The sequence below is a fragment of the Alligator mississippiensis genome, chromosome 7, assembly GCF_030867095.1.
Source record: "Alligator mississippiensis isolate rAllMis1 chromosome 7, rAllMis1, whole genome shotgun sequence".
In the NCBI taxonomy this organism is placed as follows: Eukaryota; Metazoa; Chordata; order Crocodylia; family Alligatoridae; genus Alligator; species Alligator mississippiensis.
The window spans coordinates 989,582-1,017,333 of NC_081830.1; the positions used below are offsets into that span (position 1 = coordinate 989,582).

The 27,752-nt window shown below is 64.3% G+C and overlaps 2 protein-coding genes across 2 annotated transcripts; both read right to left on the reverse strand.

The window, feature by feature from the left end:
• On the reverse strand, positions 1-13,392 carry LOC132251593 (class I histocompatibility antigen, F10 alpha chain-like). Its single transcript, XM_059731509.1, has 10 exons — positions 10,282-13,392; positions 8,250-8,702; positions 7,086-7,349; positions 6,273-6,545; positions 5,523-5,815; positions 5,238-5,324; positions 4,799-4,825; positions 4,473-4,511; positions 3,754-3,788; positions 1-2,145 (listed from the first exon to the last, which is right to left on the reverse strand). The coding sequence occupies exons 2-5, from the start codon at positions 8,590-8,592 to the stop codon at positions 5,550-5,552; spliced, it is 1,146 nt and encodes a 381-aa protein (XP_059587492.1). The 5' UTR covers positions 8,593-8,702; positions 10,282-13,392; the 3' UTR covers positions 1-2,145; positions 3,754-3,788; positions 4,473-4,511; positions 4,799-4,825; positions 5,238-5,324; positions 5,523-5,549.
• A 1,739-nt stretch (positions 13,393-15,131) lies between these two features.
• On the reverse strand, positions 15,132-25,778 carry LOC132251584 (class I histocompatibility antigen, F10 alpha chain-like). Its single transcript, XM_059731471.1, has 10 exons — positions 25,413-25,778; positions 23,377-23,829; positions 22,213-22,476; positions 21,400-21,672; positions 20,649-20,942; positions 20,364-20,450; positions 19,930-19,956; positions 19,604-19,642; positions 18,885-18,919; positions 15,132-17,276 (listed from the first exon to the last, which is right to left on the reverse strand). The coding sequence occupies exons 2-10, from the start codon at positions 23,717-23,719 to the stop codon at positions 17,175-17,177; spliced, it is 1,464 nt and encodes a 487-aa protein (XP_059587454.1). The 5' UTR covers positions 23,720-23,829; positions 25,413-25,778; the 3' UTR covers positions 15,132-17,174.
• Between the last annotated feature and the right edge of the window lie 1,974 nt (positions 25,779-27,752).

Below are 27,752 nucleotides of genomic sequence, written 5' to 3' on the forward strand. Positions count from 1 at the left end.
CACGGTGCAAAGGAGTTCCCGCCATTTGTATTCAGATTCGCGCCACATTATTGGCCAGTTCTGAGTAAAGGTACACGTGGCGGCTAGCTATTGGCTTGCTAGCCGTACAAAAGGCTTGGGTAGTTTCTGCCCAAGTCAGAGAGAGGAAAACTGGAGAGAGAGAACTCGCCAGGAGGAGGAGACTTCGCGCTGTGTGAAGATCTCTAAGCGATGTGGACCCTTGCGGACCCAACGCGCCCCTCTTAAGCAGGCAACAGAGGTCTGAACAGCCTCTAGCCTCTCCCCGTCGCTGAGCGCAATCCTAAACGTATCCCTATCCTATATACCCAATTTTTGAACCCATGGAGCTTTAACAGCTCCGGGGGACCTGGGAACTGACCAGAGCCCACGGAGCTTCGACAACTCCGTGAGGAAAGAATTGCCGAACCCGCGGAGCCTTAACAACTCCGGGGCCAAAGAACCGAATTTGTCGTAGTCCTCCAACGAGGATTTAAGTGGAGCTGCACCTGGAAACTGTCCAGCCTACACCACGACCATCTTGGGTGTAAGTAAATAATCTTTCAATCAACCACTACGCCTCTGTGACTAATTCTAGCCCGCGTGTGCCTTGCCGCCGCGCGGTTTTCTCCGGCCCCGCGTGCCCAGGCTACTGGCCACAGCCCGCATGCACAAAGATGGGCCCGGCTCACCCCCGGCCTGCACGCAACTAACTATATAATTCGAACCAGAAAAGTTATTAGTGCATTATACTTTCAATGCTACAATTCCGAGAAGCCAAACACCTAGATATGCTTTCATTCCTCAGTAGTACAATTTAATGGGCTGGCCTCAGCAATACAGTTCAATGGGCTGGCCTCAATACTGATAGCACTAAGTCCCCTTCCTTCGGTCCCACTCGGGCGCTCCGCGGCTTCAGCGTGAACTAAGAGACTCGTGTTCACGGAGAGGGTGGTTCAGGTGATCAGTCTGATCCGGCCTACGCTTGCGAGTCTTCCTTCGTTGTTCTGCAAGCGAGGTTACCTCCAAACTGGGACTGTAGGTTACAGTTTTTATTGGGTGAGTTGCTGTCTTGGGCCCCTCCTACCCAAACCTGTCACTACTCCCAAATTTGGGCTCGGATCTTACTCAACAGGTTTTTTGCTAGGTGGCCAGTTTTGTCTTCCGCAACAGAATTTGTCCACTGACTATTTAGTTTATCTTAAATTTTGCTTTAGGAGATTTTCCATACCACTGCGGTGACCTTTCTTTTACATCCCCCTTTCAAAAGGCCTCTAGGGTTTTGATCTCTCAGAATATTTGCTTAAGGGTCGTTTTTCTCTGGTCCTTAGGATAACTTGTTCAAGGCCTCTAGAGATAAGATCGAGGAACCAAGACTTTAAGCATGTTCATTGTAAGGCCAGGTAAAACAGTGAACCTCGATAAGAAGATGAACCTCACCTTCTTCTAAACTGGCTAATGGGCAACTATTACAAGCATTCAAACTATTACATTCAATATGACAGTGACAAGCTGGCGGAGAGTAGATTCACACTAGACATCAGGAGGCGCTACTTCAGTGTCAGGGCGGCCAGGATCTGGAACCGACTTCCAAGAGAAGTGGTGCTGGCTCCTACCCTGGGGGTTTTAAGAGGAGGGTGGATGAACACCTGGCTGGGGTCCTTTGACCCCAGTGCTCTTTCCTGCCAGGGCAGGGGGTTGGACTTGAGGATCTGCTCAGGTCCCTTCCACCCTTACAAACTATGAACTATGAAACTATAAGGGATAGAGAGAGCAGAGAGAAAGTCAGAAAAGGTTAGGGGAAGGGGAGGAGTATATTTTTAAACTAAAAAAAAAAAGAAAAGAAAAACTGGGGGTTTGTCTCCAAGAGTGCCAAGTGTCTCTGAGCTACAAATGACAACTTGCACATCACAGAGGAGCCCAAGAGGTCGTGAGATTGTCTGGTCAGAAAAGCTCATGTTGCGCAGTCAGACTCCAGTAAAAGAGCAGCCTCTTTGCCCCCAAGCTGTCTGACGGGCAGCAGGACACTGAATCGTTTCCTTCTGGTCACGATATCTCACTTCTGGCAGGCGGGTGGGCAGGTGGAGGGCTCTCCCGGGCAAGGCGTTTCCCTCGTGTGGAGGCAGCTCCATGAACCTGCAGTCTGGGCTGGAAACAAGAGGCAGGCGCTCGGGGATTCAGTGCGGTGCAGCCTGTCACTGCCAGCAGGGTCTGTGGGTGGTCTCTGACTGCTGGCCACTGCTCGCCACCCTGGCCCGTCCCCCCCACTGCCAGCACTGCCTGTGGGCATGAGTGACGCGTGCCCGGTGGCTGGGGGCACGGTGGTGGTGGGGGGCAGCAGAAGCAGCAGGAGCGTGGCGGTGGTAAGCAGGGGCTGGCGAGTGCTGACCAAGGGCCGGCGACCACCCACAGCTGCCACTGGCAGTGTTGGCGGGGGGCAGCAGCAATCACAGACTGCAGTGAGGCAGCTCTGTGATCACAGATCGCACACGCCACCAGCGGTGTCGGCAGTGGGGGGTGACCGGCAACTGCCCACAGGCACTGCCAACAGTGTCGGCGAGGCCTTTTTGCAGGGGGGCAGTGCCAGGCTCAGAGGTGCGCGTGCACCAGCCTGCACCCCTGCGTGTTGCCCCTGCCAGCAGGAGCTCCCCGCTTAGCACCGCCGCGCTCCTGCCCCCGACAGCGCCCCCACCGCCTGCTGGAGCAGCCAATACCGAAAGAGCAGCAGAAGAGCAGCGCTCGGCTGTAAGTGTCGAGGGCGAAGGGACGCGGCGTCGTGGGGGGCAGGTCCAGGCCCCTGGGGGCAGAAGACACCGCTCGTCCTTGTGGCAGTCTTACCACCACAACCCAGTTCACGGGCAACTGGTGCCTCCTGACTCTGGGCACGCACCAGCAACCCATCGCCGACGGGGGCGGGTCCCCCGGGGGCCAATCACCACCCCCGCAAGTGCCACCTGCAAACCTGGAAGTGCCGCTGGTGCGCCTCAGGGATGGGAGGGACTGGCCAGCGCTCCCCACTCCCCAGTCGCTGAGGGGCAATCTAAGGGCCACGTGCCCCCCCACGCCTCCCTTACACACTGCCTGTGACCCAGTTTTGCCCCAGCCGCTCTCCTTTGCACAGGAGGACTTCTTTGCTAGCTATGAAAACTTGGAGGTGATTCCAGGCACTGCAGTGATTTGGCATAATCCAACATTGGGCACGTTGGCAGCTGGCACAGGAGATTCAATCAATCGGGATTGCTTTCCTTTGCACGGCCGGAGCCCCGCACTTGCACTCTTGTGCAAGATGCACTGGTATTGCAGTTCAGTCGTTTCAATTTTGTGTGTCGGGCTGGTCAGACTACGGTCACCACAGCCCCCATCAGACTCCACTCGGCTGTGCGGACAGCACACGGGAGATGGCAGCACCGGGCAGCCACAGACCTGACCTTGCTCCACCCTGGGTCTCTCCCTGCACCGAGGCAAGGAGATGCCCCTTCCCAACGCACCTCCCAGGGCGGTCCTCGGCACCGCGCTAGCTCTGCTCTGCTGCAGCCCCTTCCCCGGACGCGCAGGGCCCAGAGCCCAGGCTGCCTGGGATGGCGATGGACACCCCCGCTCCCCCAGGAGCAGAGGCTGGCACAGACCCAGCCACGCAGCTCCCCAGCACTCGGCCTCGCACCCGCCCGGACTGGGGGGACCCGGCTCCCAGGGCTGGCTCAGAGAGGGGCGGTGTTTCCTTTGGGGGACCCTCCGGCCAGAGCCCCTCGCACTTACCTTCAAGGCAGGGGTTGGAAGGGGTGTTGCTCCCTCTGCGGGGAGGAAGGACAGGCATTAGCCAGGTGTCTCCAGCCCCATGAGCTCCTCCCGCCCCTCCCTGCACCTCCCACCCCGCGCTCAGGACAGCCAGGTGGGCATCAGCTGCTGCCAGCGCGGCCAGGAGGCCCCTTGCACGCCCCCCGCTCCACAGCGCCAGCGCCCAGGCACCGGCTGGCAGGGCCGGCCCAGCTCACGGGGGCCCCTGCTCCTCCCACCCCACGTCTCGCACCGAGGGGTGGCACTGCCAGGATCCCCCTGGCCCCACACGCAGCCACAGCTGCCCGCTCCACAGGAGGGAGGGGGAGACGTGACCCCAGCCCACGGGACACGGGGCAGGGCTGAGGTCGCCCCCCAGGCCAGGCGTCCACGTGCTAACAGCAGCCTCCAAGGACGAGGCACAGGAAACCCCCCACCCCCAGGACCCAGCGAGCTCCCGCGCTGGCACCTGGGCACGGAGGGTACAGACAGCCCCGTGAGACAGCGCCGGCACCGCGACTCTCCTCCCTAGCCTGGATCTTCAGCCTTCAGACCCCGGGGAGCCGAGAGACCCACAGCAGGACTGCCCTGTCCCGCCCTGCCCTGCTTAGAGGCACTTCCTGGGGCAGTCCACAGCCCCCGCCTTTACCCACCGTCCCAGGACCCGGTGCTCTCCCCTGGGACGGGTCTATCACACTCACCCGAGAGCCTCAAGGGTTTGCTGTCCGAGGCTGCACGAGCTGAGAGAGAAGGAAGAGCGGTCAGAGCTCCCCGAGTGCGGGGACCGGTTCCCCCGGCCCAATGCCCCCCATGCCCCCGCCGGCAGGACCGCGCAGACGCCAGGGCGATGGGCGCCTTGTGAGTGCCCGACAGGCCCAGGGCCCCGGGCTCTGCCCAGCCTCCCGGCACCGCCCGGCAGGTGCACGCCGACGGCGCGGGGCTGGGTGCGGCCGTCTGCGCTCGGGGCTGCTCCGCACAGAGCCGCGCAGCGCTGGTGGGGAGAGATAGGAGGGGGCTTCGCACTCACCAGGCGCTCCTTTATTTCCCCGTCTCCCTGCGGAGAGAAAGCAGAGGTCAGGACTGCGGCTGCTTGCTCACCTGGGGCCGGCTCCGACCTGGGGCCACAGCCCAGCAAGGAGCCGCCTGCGCAGCGCGGAGCAGGGGCTCGGCCCAGGACGTGGGGCCCGGACACCGCACCGGGGAGGGGAGGGGACGGGCCGTGGGGCACGGTCCAGGTGGGGCCAAGAGCAGCCCTCGCCCCAGCAAGGCAGCCTCGCAGCGCTGGGCTGGGCTCTGGCTGCAGCCGGCCCGGGGCACGAGGGCCGGGGAGCCCAGAGCACCGGACAATCCCCCGTCCCCCCCCGGTCCCAGGCACGGCCGTGATGAGCCTGCCCCGCTCCCTGCCCGCCCTCCCCAGCACCAAGCCTGGGCATGGCCTGGCCCCAAGGGCTGCACCCAGCACTTACCGAGGAAATAACCAGCTGTGCCCGTCATGGCACCGACCAGCAACATGGCACCCATAACGACACCCACAGTCATCCCTGGGCCGTACCCTGGACGAGGCAAGGGGCCCGTGAGCGAGGGGAACCCCCAGACGAGCCCCAACGCTGCACGGGCCCCGCGCCCCCTCCCCATCCGTGCCCCCCGTGCCCTCCCACCCCCAGCTCCTTCCCCACTCAGGGGGTCGGTCAGCCCCTCCGTCCCCTCCCGCCAGGCGTCTTCTCGCTCCCGTGTGCGCGGGGGTCGCTCACCCGCCCTGCCCTTGTCCCAGGCCACTCTCAGGGCTGCCCCAGGCTCTCGTGCTCCACGCGGCAGGTGTAGTCGTGGTCGCTGCTCGGGTCCATCTCGATGGTGGCCCGGGTCTGGTAGGTCCCGTCTCCGCTGGGAACGACCCCCGAGCGCCTCGTCTCCTGGGGCTGCGCCTGCCCGTCCTTCAGCCACACGACAGCCACGTCCCGGGGGTAGAAGCCGTGGACCCGGCAGGACAGGGTGGTGCGTCCGTCCCGGGACGACGGCCTGTCTCTCACCTGTGCCACGGGACGCCCTGGGAGGGAGGAGACGCCCGTTACAGCGCCCGCCTCTCCCGGGCCGTCGGCACCCCTGGCAGGAGCCCACGCGCGCCCTGCACCGGGCCACACGAACCGGCTCCAGCGCCCATTTCCGGCAGGAGCCGATGGGACAGGAGCACGGGGGACGGGGACACGGCTGTGCTGGGCTCGGGGCTGCAGGAACGGGGTCCCGTACAGCCGATCTCTGCTTCTCAGACACGCGGCCTGGACACGGACACCCGTGCGCTCTGCCCAGGGGGGAGGCCTGAGCAGGGCAGGGACGGGGGCACCGGGTCCCGCAGCAGCGCCGGGGTCTTGACCAGCAGCAGGACCGGGACGCAGCGCTCGCCACCCCGGACACAGGGGGACGGGGCGGGCGTGCCCTGCGGCGCGGGCAGGGGAGGAAGGGGGTGCCCGGGCAGCGCTGCCCTGGGCGGTGACAGCGGGACTCACTGCTCTGCAGCGCTGCCTCCCCGTGCCGCAGGTACTGCTGCAGCCACGTGATGCAGGTCTCCTCCAGGTAGGATCTTGCATCCTGAAGAACGGCCTTCTCCTCATTCCACTTGCGCTGGGTGCGCTGGGCCTGTGCCAGGGCTGCCACCCAGGTGCGCATTGCCAGGTCATAGCTGATGAAGTCTGCCCCGTCGTAGCCCAGCTGCATGTGGCCTCCAGTGCTGCCGTCTGCGTGGAGCTCACAGCCGTACGTGAACTGGAGCGTGTGAGACCCTGAAACGCAGATCCAGGCCCTGGGTCAGTCGCGCCCCGCGGAGCAGGTGCCCGAGGGCTGCCGGGCTGGGCGGGGGCAGCGCCGACCCATGGGGGGCAGCATGGGGACAGCTCGGGGCTCTGTCCATGGAGAACAAGGCTGGGGGGACACAAGCGCGGCCCCCGCGCACCCGGGGAACAGCTGGTCTCTGCCCGGCCGTGGGCCAGCCGGCCCTTCTCGGGAAGGCAGAGCGGGCAGTGGCAGGGGATGGTGCTGACACCAGATGCCCAGGAGGAGGAAGGGAGGGGAGAGAGCTCCCTCCACAGCCTCCTGACCCCCTGGCTTGAGACTGAGTGGGTGCCCGCACCCCTGCCCCTACCCCAGGTGGAGGAGGGAGGAGCCGGCTGCAGGGACACACAGACCAGACACGAGACAATGCGATGCCCACCCGGCTCCCCACCCCGTGCTGCTGATGGGCAGGTGTCTCCAACACCCTCATCATCACCCTCAGTGCCAGGGTCCCCACGGCCTCCTGCTCACACCTGCCTGCTCACACTCACCCCCGGTCTGGTTGTAGCGATATTGCAGGGTGAGCAGGTTCCGTTTAAATCCGTCCTGCCAGGCCCGCAAGCTCCTGGTTTCCCCGTCCCAGAAGTCTTGGTCGACAGTGCCCTGCACCCAGTCCCCGCGCGGCTCCTGTCTCTGCGTCTCGCTGTCGTAGCGGAGAATTTGCTGGTCGTCCACGTAGCCCACGGCAGTGAAGACAGGCACGTCCAGGCTGGGGTCCGACACCGCCGTGTAGAAATGCCGGTAGGAGTGGGAGCCTGTGGGAGTGACAGGGTCAGCACTAGCGGGGCAGACACCAGTGCCCCCGTGCCCACTGCCCCCTCCCGCAGGGGCTGCAGGGGAGGGACACGGGGCAGTGCCAGGCCGGAGCGGGGGCGCAGAGCGACGGGGCGGTGGGGCCACAGGACAGGGCAGCGCTGGCCGAGTGTGGGTCAGGGACCAGCGAGGGGGGACAGGACTGACACCGCAGGGCACAGGCCACCCTGGAGGGGCCACACACCGCATCCCACAGCCCGGTCGTGCTGCCCGCACCCCGCACCCCACGCAAGGCCCCGCACGGCCCGGGCACTCAGCCCACCCTGCTCCGGCGAGCCCTCGTGCGCCCGAGTCCGGGCCGGCGCCCTGCACCAAGAGCCTGGGCTCGGCCCCTCTCGGCCTCGGTCCTCCTGCGCGGTCGGGGCTGGGGCGGGGGACCCTGCCGAGCAGACGGGGGTCCGGCTGGACGAGCAGCTTCTCCATGGCTTGTGCCCACCCGCCTTCCCCATCAGGCAGTGGGTCCTCTCTCCCGCGCGGGGAGCGGGGAGGTGCGGGGTGCCCGTCCGTGGAGCCGTCTCATGAACTGGCAGGCAGTGCGGAGGGTCCTGCATGGTTTTTTGGGGCCCGCCTGCCCCGACCCGATCCCTGTCCTGCTCCAGCCCAGGCAGGGCAGTCCCGCACGGCCCCACGGGGACCGGGGTTGCTCCCAGCTCAGCCCCCGCTGCGCCTGCCGGCCGGTCCCACTGCCAGGGAGCTCACCGGGACCCCGCCACCCGGGATCCCCACGCGGAGCGGGGCGGGACCCCACAGTGAGGCTGCCCCCGCCCGGCCATGCCCACATTCCCTGCATCGGGACCCCGGCTCTGTCCTACCCCCGGCCCCGTGCAGGCGCTGCCACTCACCGGCGCTGGTTCGTGGCACGGCCGCAGCGCCCACGAGCAGCAGCAGGAACCACAGCCGGGAGCCTGGCGCCACCTTCGCAGCAGCTTCCTGCGGCGCTTCCAGCCGCTGTGCACAGACGTTGTAGGTGCTCCCGCGCAGCGACGGGCGCCACGGGCCATGGCGCAGCCCGCAGGGCGCTGCAGGGTCACCCCGCGGTGCTGCACCAACATCGCGGGTGCCCCTGCCCAGCGATGGGTGCGGCGGGCTGTGCTGCTGCCTGCGGGGCGCCGCACGGTCACTGCGCGGTGCGGGGGGGCACGGGCCCAGACCCCCGCATTCCCGCTGCGGCGCGGCCCTGGCCATCGGCTGCGGGGGACGAGGCTCAAGTTGGTGCCTTTTATTCCAGGTTCCCGGTTCCTTTTTCAGAGCCGATCTACACCCAGTGCAAGCTTCTTATTCATGAATTGCACAGTCTAGAGAGAGAGACTCTCGTTAGCTATGCATATTCACCAATTCATTGTCACATAATATCCTGCACGAAGGACAGAGCCCTAAATGAAGATCAGATTAGGATGCGGTTATGGGGCAAAACACTTCTTCGGCCGCCCCGGACAGTGTGTTGGTGCCACAAGGGGCCTGGCCCCAATGCCCCCCAGCAGAGTCCAGCCCAAAGCACCGTTTGGCTGCGAGGGGCCTCCTGCACGCTATGGACCCAGTACACTTGGCCTCTCTACACACCAGTACACTCGGCCACTTCCCCTGTGCTCCACCCCACAGCCGACGTCACCAGCTAGTTAGCACCAAACATAACTGTGCAGCGGCTGGCTCTGCGCCCCTGCAGCCCCTGCCCCCCAGGCCTACTGGTGCCCCCCCCTCCTGACCTGCAGCCCCTGCCCCCCCAGTGCCCCTCACTCCCGACCCACAGCCCCCCACACCGGAGACCACTCAATCCCTGCACCCTCCTTTATCCAGTTGTTGGGGGGGGGGTCACCCCCCTGCCCCCCCCGCCCTTCTGGGCTCCAGGTCTGAGGCCTGGGCCTGTTGGCTCTGTGGGGGGCTGCAGGGCTGGGGGTGGGTCCCAGTTTTGGGGGCCCCAGGCTTTGCCCCTGCTTGGGCTGCGGCCTCAAGGGGCTGGTGCCTGAAGTGGCCCAGGCAGCTCTGCTGAAGCAGGGGGTCCTGGGCTCATGCACGTTGGGGGCGGGGGTCACAGCTGGGTATGTGTTACCCATACCCAGCTGTGTATGGGTTACCGCCCAGGGGGTAACTAGCTGGAGCTGGGGGGCATGGAAGGGGTGGGAGTCAACCTTTCTCCCTGGCAGGCATTGAGGGGACATATTCACACCCGTGTGTTGTGCACACCCCCATACACCCGCGGCCCAGTGCCCATGATCAAGAGAAGCAGCTGCACAGCTCGGCACAACCACAGCCCGCAGTCGTGCAGTGTCAGTTAAAAAGGGAGGGAAAAAGAAGGACTTCGGACTTTGTGGCTCCCTGCCCTGGCTCCCGTGCCCAAACTCTGGTGTGGGAGATGGCAAACCGTGAGGTGTGAGCATAGCAGGCCCAAGGGGAACCAAGGGCCGAGGCTGCGCTGCCCCCAGCCATGAGCCCTGGCACCCTCCAGCCCCAGCAACCTGTGGGGCACGTCCCAACCCCCCCCCACCACTGCTGCCAGACTTCAGCGCTGGGGGTGATGTTGGGGGAGGGGCCAGCACCCCCAAACCTCCCATGTCAGCCCCCCAGCCTCGATCCCGTCCTGCCCCCAGCCCCCCCATCAGCCCCACCCCTTAAACTTGGTGCCCCAGCTCTGCTCCCCCCCTCAGGCCCCCATGTGCCCCAATCCCCCCAACTCCTGCCCATTTACCCCAGATCTGCCCCCATGTACTCCCTTTTCTGCCTGGCTTCTTTCCCCCTCGCTCCATGCCACAATACGCCCCCATGCAGCAGGGGGGCTGGGGGAGTGTATCCTGCCCCCTCCTAGATACGGCACCCAAGTCCTGGGCTGGGAGCGGGGCACCGGCAGGGCGGGGGGCAGGGCTGGGGTCGGGGACAGACCTTGCGCTCCACCTCCGCGGCAGTCCCTGGCAGGCGGCTCGTCCCAGCCCTGGACAGCGACTGCTCCAGCCCTGGCTCCGGCACCGCCGCGTCCCGTCCCCCACGCGGCGCCCGCCGGCCTCTCGGCTGGAGCGCTGCAGGGATGCCCGCACGCACCCGGGACTAGCGGGAAATGCGCAGGGGCGCTGTGCCGCACCGGCTCATCAGTAAGGGGGGGTGGGGGGACGGGAGGGGCCTCCTGCACAATATACACACCTGTACACTTGGCCACTTCCCCCTGTGCTCCACCCTACTGCCGACGTCACGACCTAGTTAGCAGCAAGCATAACTATGCAGCAGCTGCCTCTGCGCCCTCAGCCCTACCGGTGCCCCCCACCCCAGCCCGCAGCCCCTGCCCCCACCACTCATTTGTTTTTTTCCGATTTGGGCGATCTCTCTGCAGCACCGATCCAGGATGCAATCGCCTCTGGATCTCCTCTGCGAAGCCCAGCACCGGCCCCACAGAGTTCCCACGCACCCGCCCTGTGCGGGGTGCCCCCAGCCTCGCCCGCCCGGGGTGCTGCTCGCCGGTTGCCCGGCCGGCTCCGCGCTGCCCGGTGCCCAGGGGGCAAACGCAAGGTCCCGGCTCTGCCTTTCATGCCCGGCAGTAGCCGCAGTTCCCCTGCTCTGTCCCCGGTGTGCTAGCCCAGTCGCCCTGCACTGTCGGCGGCCCCGGTATTACTGGGTAGCAGGGCTCCGACTCGGGCCCATGTCGCAGCGCCCGTGCAGGGCATCAATAAGAGAGGAAAGGGCACGTACACAAACCCGGCAGATCTCTCGGACCAGGCCACCCTTCGATCCGAAACCTGCGATTGCTGAGAAGCAGGAACCGGGCTGCGAAACCTCTCCTTGCCGTCAGCTGATGCCATCTCGCGGTTTGGTGGGGAAGAATAAGCTGTGTCATCTGAACAGCTGTTCTTCCCCTGAACGGCAAAACCTCCCGCACAAGCCTGCGCCGACGTGACTGCGCTGTGCAGCGGCACTGCGCCTCGAGGACCGAGACGGGCACGAACGAGGCACCACGACGTGCCGGTTGGCCTGTGCGAATAGGGAATGATTCAATTCGGGTTCGGATTCGGCCGATTCAGATGCCAGCGATTTGCTCCGGAGCTCCGAATCGGGTTCCTGCTTCGATTCGGCCGAAGCGGCTCCAAAGCTTCAGCGCCGATTCGGAGATTGGGCCATAGGGTATAACGGGGAATCAATGAAATACCTATAACTTTGTTGGTTTTTGTCTGATTTAGATGGCACTTGCAGGGGTGGCAGCCTCTGCTGACAGCATGATGCCTGCCAAGTGTGGGGGAGATCGTGCAGGGGGCTCTGGGGCCCTGCACCCCTGGCTGCTGTCATAGCTGTGGGGTGCATTTCCCAGAAACCCCTGCACCTCTCACCTTGAAACTTGGCCCGTGTCATGCTCTCAGCAGAGGCTACAACCCTGCAAGCTTTATCTGAATAAGGCAATAAGTTCCAGATATTTCATCGATTCCCCGTGACACCCCGTGCCCGGATCTCCAAATCCTTTCCAAATCGATTCGGAAAGCCCAAAGCTTCCCATGATTCAGTTCGAATTCATAGATTCGGCTGCCAAATCATCCGACCAATCTCCGAATCCAAATCATGATACGAAGCTTTGCACAGCCCTAGTGCCTGGGACACACACACACAAAACCCAGGCCCCGGGACACACACACATATAGAGCCCAGGTGCCAGGAAAGAAGTGCATGCGTGCACGCGCATGCACAATCCAGACCCTAGGACAGAGACAGATGCACCCTTTCCTCCCTCCGGCACACACACACACACACACACACACACACACACACACACAGACCACCCCTAAAGCACCCAAGGCACACATGCAAATGTCTAGGACACAGACAGACACACACATCCCTAAGCGTCCAGAACACACAAACACACACAGAGCCCAGGCATCCCACACACACACACACACCACACATTTGGCACACACACATGCACACACACACAGAACCCTTATGTCAGACACCCCCACAAAGCAGCCAACATGCGCGCGTGTGCACACACACACACACAGGACCCAGGTGTCTGGGACACACACTCATGCAGAACCCATGTACCCAAGCGAAACACACATGTGCACGCACAGAACCCAGATGCCAGGACACAAGTGCGCACATACACACAGAGCCCTGGGGCCACACTATACACACACACACACAGAAACACAACCCAAGTACCAGCACTCATGCACACGTCCATACATATGTACATGTACACACACACACTCACACACACAGCACCCAGGTGCCCAGGACACACAGACAGATGCACACACAGAACCCAGGTCACAGCACACACACACACACACTCCCAGGAACCTGGCAGTAACCCCCATCGTATCCTCACCTGGCTGTGGTGCCCTGCGGGGCCCACCAGGGGGCAGCACTGACACCGTTCTCCACCCCCCTCCCCCCCCATTCCACGTGTGCACCATGAGCCACAGGAGGGCGGCACGTCCCTGCCTCGACCTCCCTGCTCCACTCCGGTGCCCGGGGCAGGACAGGCCCAGCACCCGCTTGGGGGAAAGGCAGAACTGAGGCCCGCGGGGTCGGGGGACCTGCTGGCGGCTAGAAGAACCAGGGCGCATCTCGGGCCCGTTCAATGAACCGAATGCATCAGGGCCCGGCGGGTGGGCGGGCGGGGAGTGAGGAGGGCTCCTAGAGCTCGAGCGGAGGCCCCGGGCTGCTACAGGCGTCGCTGGAGCCCGAACCTTGCTACCGCCTGGCTCCGGGGCGCGTCCAGCACCGCAGGCGGTCCCGGTTCTCCTGCAGGCGCAGCCGGAGCATCACAATGCGGCGTGGCTCCAAACTCCTTCACCCGTGGCCCACGCAGGGGAGTGGCGGGTCCAACCAGACCAGTGTTATTTGTGACCCTGCTTGCTTCCTTGGAGCTCTCCCGCCCGGCGCCGCCCCGGCCCCACCTGCCAGGGCACTAGCAGGCTCCGTCTCTCCCCGCCTCGAGGGGCTGGAGACACTCAGCGCTGCGCAGGGACCGAGGTTTCATTGCATCCGCCCTAAAACCTCTTGTGCCCCAAAGCGCGGGTCCTGTCCGACACACAAGAGACTGTCTACCAAAGTGTACAAGCACAGACCGCCTTCCCGGCAGCACCCTCCTAGCCAGCATGGATGTTACCAGCCATATACCGACACCCCCACCAGGACGGCACGCCAGCCTCCGCACGTGTCTAGGAGAGACGACCCAGGCATTACCGAACTCATACACCGCACCCTCGCACGCCACAGCTTCGCTTTCAGGAACCAGCACTTCTCCGTGGGCACAGCTGCAGGCACCAAAACCGCCCCACAAGACGCCAACCCTTTTCTGAGCCGCTGGGAAGAAGCGTGCCTCAAGACCTGCACAATCGCACGAATGACCCTGAAACGGAAAGGCTCCTTTTCAAGGAGCGATCGCCACAGGCCAAGCACGGGCTAGCTGCAGAGCGCCTTCTCGCCAGGGCCGCCCGGCCAGGGAGCACTTTCTGTCCAGCGCTCGCTGAGCGGGATCCTGCGCCGTGCACAGCTGGGTGCATTGGCAAGGCGTAGGGGTTGCTCACGGGTGCATGGGCACCCCCCGAGTGTGGCCGTGCACCTCCTGCGAAAAGGCACTGCCAACACTGCCGGCAGCGCCTGTGGGTGGGCACCACTCGCCACCCGCCTCCTCACTGTCAACACCGTGAGCAGTGTCTCTGGGCGGTCTGTGACCGTTGCTGGCCGTCGGTGTCTGTGGGTGGTTGCTGACCACTGGTCAGCGCTCACCACTTCCCCCACCGCTGACAGCACCGTGGCGGCCTGCGGGAGCTCCCTGCTTGCCCCTGCCATGCTCCAGCCTCCGCCAGCGGGACCTCGCCGTGCCCTCCAGCCTCCGGGGGCACGCGGCGTGCGCAGCTGGGTGCGACGTTGTCCCGACTTCTCCGTCTCTCGTGGAGCGCGCTTTGCTGGGATTTCTGTTCTGCTCTTACGCGGTTTAAATCGTGCAGCTTCAAAGGATTCCTCCTCGAGCGCTGGGCAATTCAAGTCCGAACGAAGCAGAGGAAGGGACCGTCATCCCATTACATCTGCCGACTGCGCGGGTGGCTCCCGTCTTGCACTGTCCGGGGGTGAACCTTGGTTTCGCAGGTTCGTGATGGGCCCGGGGTTACAAGTCAATCCGATGCGGCGGGTCGTGATTGCCCAAACGGGATACCTTGGGGCGCTGCTAACGGGACGCTGTGTTTGGGGAGCTGCTTTCCCAGTGGGGCAGGATTGACATTCACACTCGTCTGCAGGCTGGAAACATTTAAAACCTCGGGAAGATGTTGAATGGCTGTTTTGAGAACTATGCCCTAATTAACGGGGGATGCGTTAACCCGGGTATATTTCTAGTCCTGTAGAGCAGCCTCACGCTCCTCACATTCTGCGTTTAGGACTCAGAACTGCTGCCAGAGGCGGTATCTTTTCTTAGGTTGGCTAGATATTTGCAAAGCAAACAAAAAAGTCCTTACTTGCAAGCTTTCGGGTGCAGGCGAGCTTCTTCAGGCGTAAGAGTGTTGTCCTGTGGGGCCAGGCCAGCCCTCAGGGGCTCAAAATTGCGCTGTTTGATGGGAGGGTGTGACACAATTGCACACGTGCACACATAAAAATCAAGTGGGTGCATACACACACTAGGCACATACACACACACTACCAAGTCAGGCACACGCGCCTCCAAGGTTACCAGCCTAAGCACATACACACGGTACACCCCAAAATCAGACAGAAATCAGTTGGCAATACCCACACGCTCAGAGATGCACGGTGCAAAGGAGTTCCCGCCATTTGTATTCAGATTCGCGCCACATTATTGGCCAGTTCTGAGTAAAGGTACACGTGGCGGCTAGCTATTGGCTTGCTAGCCGTACAAAAGGCTTGGGTAGTTTCTGCCCAAGTCAGAGAGAGGAAAACTGGAGAGAGAGAACTCGCCAGGAGGAGGAGACTTCGCGCTGTGTGAAGATCTCTAAGCGATGTGGACCCTTGCGGACCCAACGCGCCCCTCTTAAGCAGGCAACAGAGGTCTGAACAGCCTCTAGCCTCTCGCCGTCGCTGAGCGCAATCCTAGACGTATCCCTATCCTATATACCCAATTTTTGAACCCATGGAGCTTTAACAGCTCCGGGGGACCTGGGAACTGACCAGAGCCCACGGAGCTTCGACAACTCCGTGAGGAAAGAATTGCCGAACCCGCGGAGCCTTAACAACTCCGGGGCCAAAGAACCGAATTTGTCGTAGTCCTCCAACGAGGATTTAAGTGGAGCTGCACCTGGAAACTGTCCAGCCTACACCACGACCATCTTGGGTGTAAGTAAATAATCTTTCAATCAACCACTACGCCTCTGTGACTAATTCTAGCCCGCGTGTGCCTTGCCGCCGCGCGGTTTTCTCCGGCCCCGCGTGCCCAGGCTACTGGCCACAGCCCGCATGCACAAAGATGGGCCCGGCTCACCCCCGGCCTGCACGCAACTAACTATATAATTCGAACCAGAAAAGTTATTAGTGCATTATACTTTCAATGCTACAATTCCGAGAAGCCAAACACCTAGATATGCTTTCATTCCTCAGTAGTACAATTTAATGGGCTGGCCTCAGCAATACAGTTCAATGGGCTGGCCTCAATACTGGGAGGACTAAGTCCCCTTCCTTCGGTCCCACTCGGGCGCTCCGCGGCTTCAGCGTGAACTAAGAGACTCGTGTTCACGGAGAGGGTGGTTCAGGTGATCAGTCTGATCCGGCCTACGCTTGCGAGTCTTCCTTCGTTGTTCTGCAAGCGAGGTTACCTCCAAACTGGGACTGTAGGTTACAGTTTTTATTGGGTGAGTTGCTGTCTTGGGCCCCTCCTACCCAAACCTGTCACTACTCCCAAATTTGGGCTCGGATCTTACTCAACAGGTTTTTTGCTAGGTGGCCAGTTTTGTCTTCCGCAACAGAATTTGTCCACTGACTATTTAGTTTATCTTAAATTTTGCTTTAGGAGATTTTCCATACCACTGCGGTGACCTTTCTTTTACATCCCCCTTTCAAAAGGCCTCTAGGGTTTTGATCTCTCAGAATATTTGCTTAAGGGTCGTTTTTCTCTGGTCCTTAGGATAACTTGTTCAAGGCCTCTAGAGATAAGATCGAGGAACCAAGACTTTAAGCATGTTCATTGTAAGGCCAGGTAAAACAGTGAACCTCGATAAGAAGATGAACCTCACCTTCTTCTAAACTGGCTAATGGGCAACTATTACAAGCATTCAAACTATTACATTCAATATGACAGTGACAAGCTGGCGGAGAGTAGATTCACACTAGACATCAGGAGGCGCTACTTCAGTGTCAGGGCGGCCAGGATCTGGAACCGACTTCCAAGAGAAGTGGTGCTGGCTCCTACCCTGGGGGTTTTAAGAGGAGGGTGGATGAACACCTGGCTGGGGTCCTTTGACCCCAGTGCTCTTTCCTGCCAGGGCAGGGGGTTGGACTTGAGGATCTGCTCAGGTCCCTTCCACCCTTACAAACTATGAACTATGAAACTATAAGGGATAGAGAGAGCAGAGAGAAAGTCAGAAAAGGTTAGGGGAAGGGGAGGAGTATATTTTTAAACTAAAAAAAAAAAGAAAAGAAAAACTGGGGGTTTGTCTCCAAGAGTGCCAAGTGTCTCTGAGCTACAAATGACAACTTGCACATCACAGAGGAGCCCAAGAGGTCGTGAGATTGTCTGGTCAGAAAAGCTCATGTTGCGCAGTCAGACTCCAGTAAAAGAGCAGCCTCTTTGCCCCCAAGCTGTCTGACGGGCAGCAGGACACTGAATCGTTTCCTTCTGGTCACGATATCTCACTTCTGGCAGGCGGGTGGGCAGGTGGAGGGCTCTCCCGGGCAAGGCGTTTCCCTCGTGTGGAGGCAGCTCCATGAACCTGCAGTCTGGGCTGGAAACAAGAGGCAGGCGCTCGGGCATTCAGTGCGGTGCAGCCTGTCACTGCCAGCAGGGTCTGTGGGTGGTCTCTGACTGCTGGCCACTGCTCGCCACCCTGGCCCGTCCCCCCCACTGCCAGCACTGCCTGTGGGCATGAGTGACGCGTGCCCGGTGGCTGGGGGCACGGTGGTGGTGGGGGGCAGCAGAAGCAGCAGGAGCGTGGCGGTGGTAAGCAGGGGCTGGCGAGTGCTGACCAAGGGCCGGCGACCACCCACAGCTGCCACTGGCAGTGTTGGCGGGGGGCAGCAGCAATCACAGACTGCAGTGAGGCAGCTCTGTGATCACAGATCGCACACGCCACCAGCGGTGTCGGCAGTGGGGGGTGACCGGCAACTGCCCACAGGCACTGCCAACAGTGTCGGCGAGGCCTTTTTGCAGGGGGGCAGTGCCAGGCTCAGAGGTGCGCGTGCACCAGCCTGCACCCCTGCGTGTTGCCCCTGCCAGCAGGAGCTCCCCGCTTAGCACCGCCGCGCTCCTGCCCCCGACAGCGCCCCCACCGCCTGCTGGAGCAGCCAATACCGAAAGAGCAGCAGAAGAGCAGCGCTCAGCTGTAAGTGTTGAGGGCGAAGGGACGCGGCGTCGTGGGGGGCAGGTCCAGGCCCCTGGGGGCAGAAGACACCGCTCGTCCTTGTGGCAGTCTTACCACCACAACCCAGTTCACGGGCAACTGGTGCCTCCTGACTCTGGGCACGCACCAGCAACCCATCGCCGACGGGGGCGGGTCCCCCGGGGGCCAATCACCACCCCCGCAAGTGCCACCTGCAAACCTGGAAGTGCCGCTGGTGCGCCTCAGGGATGGGAGGGACTGGCCAGCGCTCCCCACTCCCCAGTCGCTGAGGGGCAATCTAAGGGCCACGTGCCCCCCCACGCCTCCCTTACACACTGCCTGTGACCCAGTTTTGCCCCAGCCGCTCTCCTTTGCACAGGAGGACTTCTTTGCTAGCTATGAAAACTTGGAGGTGATTCCAGGCACTGCAGTGATTTGGCATAATCCAACATTGGGCACGTTGGCAGCTGGCACAGGAGATTCAATCAATCGGGATTGCTTTCCTTTGCACGGCCGGAGCCCCGCACTTGCACTCTTGTGCAAGATGCACTGGTATTGCAGTTCAGTCGTTTCAATTTTGTGTGTCGGGCTGGTCAGACTACGGTCACCACAGCCCCCATCAGACTCCACTCGGCTGTGCGGACAGCACACGGGAGATGGCAGCACCGGGCAGCCACAGACCTGACCTTGCTCCACCCTGGGTCTCTCCCTGCACCGAGGCAAGGACATGCCCCTTCCCAACGCACCTCCCAGGGCGGTCCTCGGCACCGCGCTAGCTCTGCTCTGCTGCAGCCCCTTCCCCGGACGCGCAGGGCCCAGAGCCCAGGCTGCCTGGGATGGCGATGGACACCCCCGCTCCCCCAGGAGCAGAGGCTGGCACAGACCCAGCCACGCAGCTCCCCAGCACTCGGCCTCGCACCCGCCCGGACTGGGGGGACCCGGCTCCCAGGGCTGGCTCAGAGAGGGGCGGTGTTTCCTTTGGGGGACCCTCCGGCCAGAGCCCCTCGCACTTACCTTCAAGGCAGGGGTTGGAAGGGGTGTTGCTCCCTCTGCGGGGAGGAAGGACAGGCATTAGCCAGGTGTCTCCAGCCCCATGAGCTCCTCCCGCCCCTCCCTGCACCTCCCACCCCGCGCTCAGGACAGCCAGGTGGGCATCAGCTGCTGCCAGCGCGGCCAGGAGGCCCCTTGCACGCCCCCCGCTCCGCAGCGCCAGCGCCCAGGCACCGGCTGGCAGGGCCGGCCCAGCTCACGGGGGCCCCTGCTCCTCCCACCCCACGTCTCGCACCGAGGGGTGGCACTGCCAGGATCCCCCTGGCCCCACACGCAGCCACAGCTGCCCGCTCCACAGGAGGGAGGGGGAGACGTGACCCCAGCCCACGGGACACGGGGCAGGGCTGAGGTCGCCCCCCAGGCCAGGCGTCCACGTGCTAACAGCAGCCTCCAAGGACGAGGCACAGGAAACCCCCCACCCCCAGGACCCAGCGAGCTCCCGCGCTGGCACCTGGGCACGGAGGGTACAGACAGCCCCGTGAGACAGCGCCGGCACCGCGACTCTCCTCCCTAGCCTGGATCTTCAGCCTTCAGACCCCGGGGAGCCGAGAGACCCACAGCAGGACTGCCCTGTCCCGCCCTGCCCTGCTTAGAGGCACTTCCTGGGGCAGTCCACAGCCCCCGCCTTTACCCACCGTCCCAGGACCCGGTGCTCTCCCCTGGGACGGGTCTATCACACTCACCCGAGAGCCTCAAGGGTTTGCTGTCCGAGGCTGCACGAGCTGAGAGAGAAGGAAGAGCGGTCAGAGCTCCCCGAGTGCGGGGACCGGTTCCCCCGGCCCAATGCCCCCCATGCCCCCGCCGGCAGGACCGCGCAGACGCCAGGGCGATGGGCGCCTTGTGAGTGCCCGACAGGCCCAGGGCCCCGGGCTCTGCCCAGCCTCCCGGCACCGCCCGGCAGGTGCACGCCGACGGCGCGGGGCTGGGTGCGGCCGTCTGCGCTCGGGGCTGCTCCGCACAGAGCCGCGCAGCGCTGGTGGGGAGAGATAGGAGGGGGCTTCGCACTCACCAGGCGCTCCTTTATTTCCCCGTCTCCCTGCGGAGAGAAAGCAGAGGTCAGGACTGCGGCTGCTTGCTCACCTGGGGCCGGCTCCGACCTGGGGCCACAGCCCAGCAAGGAGCCGCCTGCGCAGCGCGGAGCAGGGGCTCGGCCCAGGACGTGGGGCCCGGACACCGCACCGGGGAGGGGACGGGCCGTGGGGCACGGTCCAGGTGGGGCCAAGAGCAGCCCTCGCCCCAGCAAGGCAGCCTCGCAGCGCTGGGCTGGGCTCTGGCTGCAGCCGGCCCGGGGCACGAGGGCCGGGGAGCCCAGAGCACCGGACAATCCCCCGTCCCCCCCCGGTCCCAGGCACGGCCGTGATGAGCCTGCCCCGCTCCCTGCCCGCCCTCCCCAGCACCAAGCCTGGGCATGGCCTGGCCCCAAGGGCTGCACCCAGCACTTACCGAGGAAATAACCAGCTGTGCCCGTCATGGCACCGACCAGCAACATGGCACCCATAACGACACCCACAGTCATCCCTGGGCCGTACCCTGGACGAGGCAAGGGGCCCGTGAGCGAGGGGAACCCCCAGACGAGCCCCAACGCTGCACGGGCCCCGGGCCCCCTCCCCATCCGTGCCCCCCGTGCCCTCCCACCCCCAGCTCCTTCCCCGCTCAGGGGGTCGGTCAGCCCCTCCGTCCCCTCCCGCCAGGCGTCTTCTCGCTCCCGTGTGCGCGGGGGTCGCTCACCCGCCCTGCCCTTGTCCCAGGCCACTCTCAGGGCTGCCCCCAGGCTCTCGTGCTCCACGCGGCAGGTGTAGTCGTGGTCGCTGCTCGGGTCCATCTCGATGGTGGCCCGGGTCTGGTAGGTCCCGTCTCCGCTGGGAACGACCCCCGAGCGCCTCGTCTCCTGGGGCTGCGCCTGCCCGTCCTTCAGCCACACGACAGCCACGTCCCGGGGGTAGAAGCCGTGGACCCGGCAGGACAGGGTGGTGCGTCCGTCCCGGGACGACGGCCTGTCTCTCACCTGTGCCACGGGACGCCCTGGGAGGGAGGAGACGCCCGTTACAGCGCCCGCCTCTCCCGGGCCGTCGGCACCCCTGGCAGGAGCCCACGCGCGCCCTGCACCGGGCCACACGAACCGGCTCCAGCGCCCATTTCCGGCAGGAGCCGATGGGACAGGAGCACGGGGGACGGGGACACGGCTGCGCTGGGCTCGGGGCTGCAGGAACGGGGTCCCGTACAGCCGATCTCTGCTTCTCAGACACGCGGCCTGGACACGGACACCCGTGGGCTCTGCCCAGGGGGGAGGCCTGAGCAGGGCAGGGACGGGGGCACCGGGTCCCGCAGCAGCGCCGGGGTCTTGACCAGCGGCAGGACCGGGACGCAGCGCTCGCCACCCCGGACACAGGGGGACGGGGCGGGCGTGCCCTGCGGCGCGGGCAGGGGAGGAAGGGGGTGCCCGGGCAGCGCTGCCCTGGGCGGTGACAGCGGGACTCACTGCTCTGCAGCGCTGCCTCCCCGTGCCGCAGGTACTGCTGCAGCCACGTGATGCAGGCCTCCTCCAGGTAGGATCTTGCATCCTGAAGAACGGCCTTCTCCTCATTCCACTTGCGCTGGGTGCGCTGGGCCTGTGCCAGGGCTGCCACCCAGGTGCGCATTGCCAGGTCATAGCTGATGAAGTCTGCCCCGTCGTAGCCCAGCTGCATGTGGCCTCCAGTGCTGCCGTCTGCGTGGAGCTCACAGCCGTACGTGAACTGGAGCGTGTGAGACCCTGAAACGCAGATCCAGGCCCTGGGTCAGTCGCGCCCCGCGGAGCAGGTGCCCGAGGGCTGCCGGGCTGGGCGGGGGCAGCGCCGACCCATGGGGGGCAGCATGGGGACAGCTCGGGGCTCTGTCCACGGAGAACAAGGCTGGGGGGACACAAGTGCGGCCCCCGCGCACCCGGGGAAGAGCTGGTCTCTGCCCGGCCGTGGGCCAGCCGGCCCTTCTCGGGAAGGCAGAGCGGGCAGTGGCAGGGGATGGTGCTGACACCAGATGCCCAGGAGGAGGAAGGGAGGGGAGAGAGCTCCCTCCACAGCCTCCTGACCCCCTGGCTTGAGACTGAGTGGGTGCCCGCACCCCTGCCCCTACCCCAGGTGGAGGAGGGAGGAGCCGGCTGCAGGGACACACAGACCAGACACGAGACAATGCGATGCCCACCCGGCTCCCCACCCCGTGCTGCTGATGGGCAGGTGTCTCCAACACCCTCATCATCACCCTCAGTGCCAGGGTCCCCACGGCCTCCTGCTCACACCTGCCTGCTCACACTCACCCTCGGTCTGGTTGTAGCGATGCCGCAGGGTGAGCAGGTTCCGTTTAAATCCGTCCTGCCAGGCCCGCAAGCTCCTGGTTTCCCCGTCCCAGAAGTCTTGGTCGACAGTGCCCTGCACCCAGTCCCCGCGCGGCTCCTGTCTCTGCGTCTCGCTGTCGTAGCGGAGAATTTGCTGGTCGTCCACGTAGCCCACGGCAGTGAAGACAGGCACGTCCAGGCTGGGGTCCGACACCGCCGTGTAGAAATGCCGGTAGGAGTGGGAGCCTGTGGGAGTGACAGGGTCAGCACTAGCGGGGCAGACACCAGTGCCCCCGTGCCCACTGCCCCCTCCCGCAGGGGCTGCAGGGGAGGGACACGGGGCAGTGCCAGGCCGGAGCGGGGGCGCAGAGCGACGGGGCGGTGGGGCCACAGGACAGGGCAGCGCTGGCCGAGTGTGGGTCAGGGACCAGCGAGGGGGGACAGGACTGACACTGCAGGGCACAGGCCACCCTGGAGGGGCCACACACCGCATCCCACAGCCCGGTCGTGCTGCCCGCACCCCGCACCCCACGCAAGGCCCCGCACGGCCCGGGCACTCAGCCCACCCTGCTCCGGCGAGCCCTCGTGCGCCCGAGTCCGGGCCGGCGCCCTGCACCAAGAGCCTGGGCTCGGCCCCTCTCGGCCTCGGTCCTCCTGCGCGGTCGGGGCTGGGGCGGGGGACCCTGCCGAGCAGACGGGGGTCCGGCTGGACGAGCAGCTTCTCCATGGCTTGTGCCCACCCGCCTTCCCCATCAGGCAGTGGGTCCTCTCTCCCGCGCGGGGAGCGGGGAGGTGCGGGGTGCCCGTCCGTGGAGCCATCTCATGAACTGGCAGGCAGTGCGGAGGGTCCTGCATGGTTTTTTGGGGCCCGCCTGCCCCGACCCGATCCCTGTCCTGCTCCAGCCCAGGCAGGGCAGTCCCGCACGGCCCCACGGGGACCGGGGTTGCTCCCAGCTCAGCCCCCGCTGCGCCTGCCGGCCGGTCCCACTGCCAGGGAGCTCACCGGGACCCCGCCACCCGGGATCCCCACGCGGAGCGGGGCGGGACCCCACAGTGAGGCTGCCCCCGCCCGGCCATGCCCACATTCCCTGCATCGGGACCCCGGCTCTGTCCTACCCCCGGCCCCGTGCAGGCGCTGCCACTCACCGGCGCTGGTTCGTGGCACAGCCGCAGCGCCCACGAGCAGCAGCAGGAACCACAGCCGGGAGCCTGGCGCCACCTTCGCAGCAGCTTCCTGCGGCGCTTCCAGCCGCTGTGCACAGACGTTGCAGGTGCTCCCGCGCAGCGACGGGCGCCACGGGCCATGGCGCAGCCCGCAGGGCGCTGCAGGGTCACCCCGCGGTGCTGCACCAACATCGCGGGTGCCCCTGCCCAGCGATGGGTGCGGCGGGCTGTGCTGCTGCCTGCGGGGCGCCGCACGGTCACTGCGCGGTGCGGGGGGGCACGGGCCCAGACCCCCGCATTCCCGCTGCGGCGCGGCCCTGGCCATCGGCTGCGGGGGACCAGGCTCAAGTTGGTGCCTTTTATTCCAGGTTCCCGGTTCCTTTTTCAGAGCCGATCTACACCCAGTGCAAGCTTCTTATTCATGAATTGCACAGTCTAGAGAGAGAGACTCTCGTTAGCTATGCATATTCACTAATTCATTGTCACATAATATCCTGCACGAAGGACAGAGCCCTAAATGAAGATCAGATTAGGATGCGGTTATGGGGCAAAACACTTCTTCGGCCGCCCCGGACAGTGTGTTGGTGCCACAAGGGGCCTGGCCCCAATGCCCCCCAGCAGAGTCCAGCCCAAAGCACCGTTTGGCTGCGAGGGGCCTCCTGCACGCTATGGACCCAGTACACTTGGCCTCTCTACACACCAGTACACTCGGCCACTTCCCCTGTGCTCCACCCCACAGCCGACGTCACCAGCTAGTTAGCACCAAACATAACTGTGCAGCGGCTGGTTCTGCGCCCCTGCAGCCCCTGCCCCCCAGGCCTACTGGTGCCCCCCCCTCCTGACCTGCAGCCCCTGCCCCCCCAGTGCCCCTCACTCCCAACCTGCAGCCCCCCACACCGGAGACCACTCAATCCCTGCACCCTCCTTTATCCAGTTGTTGGGGGGGGGTCACCCCCCTGCCCCCCCCGCCCTTCTGGGCTCCAGGTCTGAGGCCTGGGCCTGTTGGCTCTGTGGGGGGCTGCAGGGCTGGGGGTGGGTCCCAGTTTTGGGGGCCCCAGGCTTTGCCCCTGCTTGGGCTGCGGCCTCAAGGGGCTGGTGCCTGAAGTGGCCCAGGCAGCTCTGCTGAAGCAGGGGGTCCTGGGCTCATGCACGTTGGGGGCGGGGGTCACAGCTGGGTATGTGTTACCCATACCCAGCTGTGTATGGGTTACCGCCCAGGGGGTAACTAGCTGGAGCTGGGGGGCATGGAAGGGGTGGGAGTCAACCTTTCTCCCTGGCAGGCATTGAGGGGACATATTCACACCCGTGTGTTGTGCACACCCCCATACACCCGCGGCCCAGTGCCCATGATCAAGAGAAGCAGCTGCACAGCTCGGCACAACCACAGCCCGCAGTCGTGCAGTGTCAGTTAAAAAGGGAGGGAAAAAGAAGGACTTCGGACTTTGTGGCTCCCTGCCCTGGCTCCCGTGCCCAAACTCTGGTGTGGGAGATGGCAAACCGTGAGGTGTGAGCATAGCAGGCCCAAGGGGAACCAAGGGCCGAGGCTGCGCTGCCCCCAGCCATGAGCCCTGGCACCCTCCAGCCCCAGCAACCTGTGGGGCACGTCCCAACCCCCCCCCACCACTGCTGCCAGACTTCAGCGCTGGGGGTGATGTTGGGGGAGGGGCCAGCACCCCCCAAACCTCCCATGTCAGCCCCCGAGCCTCGATCCCGTCCTGCCCCCAGCCCCCCCATCAGCCCCACCCCTTAAACTTGGTGCCCCAGCTCTGCTCCCCCCCCCCAGGCCCCCATGTGCCCCAATCCCCCCAACTCCTGCCCATTTACCCCAGATCTGCCCCCATGTACTCCCTTTTCTGCCTGGCTTCTTTCCCCCTCGCTCCATGCCACAATACGCCCCCATGCAGCAGGGGGGCTGGGGGAGTGTATCCTGCCCCCTCCTAGATACCGCACCCAAGTCCTGGGCTGGGAGCGGGGCACCGGCAGGGCGGGGGGCAGGGCTGGGGTCGGGGGGGACAGACCTTGCGCTCCACCTCCGCGGCAGTCCCTGGCAGGCGGCTCGTCCCAGCCCTGGACAGCGACTGCTCCAGCCCTGGCTCCGGCACCGCCGCGTCCCGTCCCCCACGCGGCGCCCGCCGGCCTCTCGGCTGGAGCGCTGCAGGGATGCCCGCACGCACCCGGGACTAGCGGGAAATGCGCAGGGGCGCTGTGCCGCACCGGCTCATCAGTAAGGGGGGGTGGGGGGACGGGAGGGGCCTCCTGCACAATATACACACCTGTACACTTGGCCACTTCCCCCTGTGCTCCACCCTACTGCCGACGTCACGACCTAGTTAGCAGCAAGCATAACTATGCAGCAGCTGCCTCTGCGCCCTCAGCCCTACCGGTGCCCCCCACCCCAGCCCGCAGCCCCTGCCCCCACCACTCATTTGTTTTTTTCTGATTTGGGCGATCTCTCTGCAGCACCGATCCAGGATGCAATCGCCTCTGGATCTCCTCTGCGAAGCCCAGCACCGGCCCCACAGAGTTCCCACGCACCCGCCCTGTGCGGGGTGCCCCCCGCCTCGCCCGCCCGGGGTGCTGCTCGCCGGTTGCCTGGCCGGCTCCGCGCTGCCCGGTGCCCAGGGGGCAAACGCAAGGTCCCGGCTCTGCCTTTCATGCCCGGCAGTAGCCGCAGTTCCCCTGCTCTGTCCCCGGTGTGCTAGCCCAGTCGCCCTGCACTGTCGGCGGCCCCGGTATTACTGGGTAGCAGGGCTCCGACTCGGGCCCATGTCGCAGCGCCCGTGCAGGGCATCAATAAGAGAGGAAAGGGCACGTACACAAACCCGGCAGATCTCTCGGACCAGGCCACCCTTCGATTCGAAACCTGCGATTGCTGAGAAGCAGGAACCGGGCTGCGAAACCTCTCCTTGCCGTCAGCCCCGGGACACACACACATATAGAGCCCAGGTGCCAGAAAAGAAGTGCATGCATGCACGCGCATGCACAACCCAGACCCTAGGACAGAGACAGATGCACCCTTTCCTCCCCCCGGCACACACACACACACACACACACACACACAGACCACCCCTAAAGCACCCAAGGCACACATGCAAATGTCCAGGACACAGACAGACACACACATCCCTAAGCGTCCAGAACACACAAACACACACAGAGCCCAGGCATCCCACACACACACACACCACACATTTGGCACACACACATGCACACACACACAGAACCCTTATGTCAGACACCCCCACAAAGCAGCCAACATGCGCGCGTGTGCACACACACACACACACACACAGGACCCAGGTGTCTGGGACACACACTCATGCAGAACCCATGTGCCCAAGCGAAACACACATGTGCACGCACAGAACCCAGATGCCAGGACACAAGTGCGCACATACACACAGAGCCCTGGGGCCACACTATACACACACACACACAGAAACACAACCCAAGTACCAGCACTCATGCACACGTCCATACATATGTACATGTACACACACACACTCACACACACAGCACCCAGGTGCCCAGGACACACAGACAGATGCACACACAGAACCCAGGTCACAGCACACACACACACACACTCCCAGGAACCTGGCAGTAACCCCCATCGTATCCTCACCTGGCTGTGGTGCCCCACGGGGCCCACCAGGGGGCAGCACTGACACCGTTCTCCACCCCCCCCCCCCCCCCCCATTCCACGTGTGCACCATGAGCCACAGGAGGGCGGCACGTCCCTGCCTCGACCTCCCTGCTCCACTCCGGTGCCCGGGGCAGGACAGGCCCAGCACCCGCTTGGGGTCAAGGCAGAACTGAGGCCCACGGGGTCGGGGGACCTGCTGGCGGCTAGAAGAACCAGGGCGCATCTCGGGCCTGTTCAATGAACCGAATGCATCAGGGCCCGGCGGGTGGGCGGGCGGGGAGTGAGGAGGGCTCCTAGAGCTCGAGCGGAGGCCCCGGGCTGCTACAGGCGTCGCTGGAGCCCGAACCTTGCTACTGCCTGGCTCCGGGGCGCGTCCAGCACCGCAGGCAGTCCCGGTTCTCCTGCAGGCGCAGCCGGAGCGTCACAATGCGGCGTGGCTCCAAACTCCTTCACCCGTGGCCCACGCAGGGGAGTGGCAGGTCCAACCAGACCAGTGTTATTTGTGACCCTGCTTGCTTCCTTGGAGCTCTCCCGCCCGGCTCCGCCCCGGCCCCACCTGCCAGGGCACTAGCAGGCTCCGTCTCTCCCCGCCTCGAGGGGCTGGAGACACTCAGCGCTGCGCAGGGACCGAGGTTTCATTGCATCCGCCCTAAAACCTCTTGTGCCCCAAAGCGCGGGTCCTGTCCGACACACAGGAGACTGTCTACCAAAG

Excerpts from the sequence above, each read along its gene's own strand:
- LOC132251584 (XM_059731471.1), bottom strand. The coding sequence starts at position 23,719 with ATGGCCAGGGCCGCGCCGCAGCGGGAATGCGGGGGTCTGGGCCCGTGC. Across the intron at positions 19,957-20,363 it reads CACAGCTGGTTATTTCCTCG|GGAGACGGGGAAATAAAGGA; the intron begins GTAAGTGCTGGG and ends TTCTCTCCGCAG. Across the intron at positions 17,277-18,884 it reads TTCCAACCCCTGCCTTGAAG|CCCAGACTGCAGGTTCATGG; the intron begins GTAAGTGCGAGG and ends TCTTGTTTCCAG.
- LOC132251593 (XM_059731509.1), bottom strand. The coding sequence starts at position 8,592 with ATGGCCAGGGCCGCGCCGCAGCGGGAATGCGGGGGTCTGGGCCCGTGC. Across the intron at positions 7,350-8,249 it reads CGTGCCACGAACCAGCGCCG|GCTCCCACTCCTACCGGCAT; the intron begins GTGAGTGGCAGC and ends TCACTCCCACAG. Across the intron at positions 5,816-6,272 it reads GGAGGCAGCGCTGCAGAGCA|GGCGTCCCGTGGCACAGGTG; the intron begins GTGAGTCCCGCT and ends CCTCCCTCCCAG.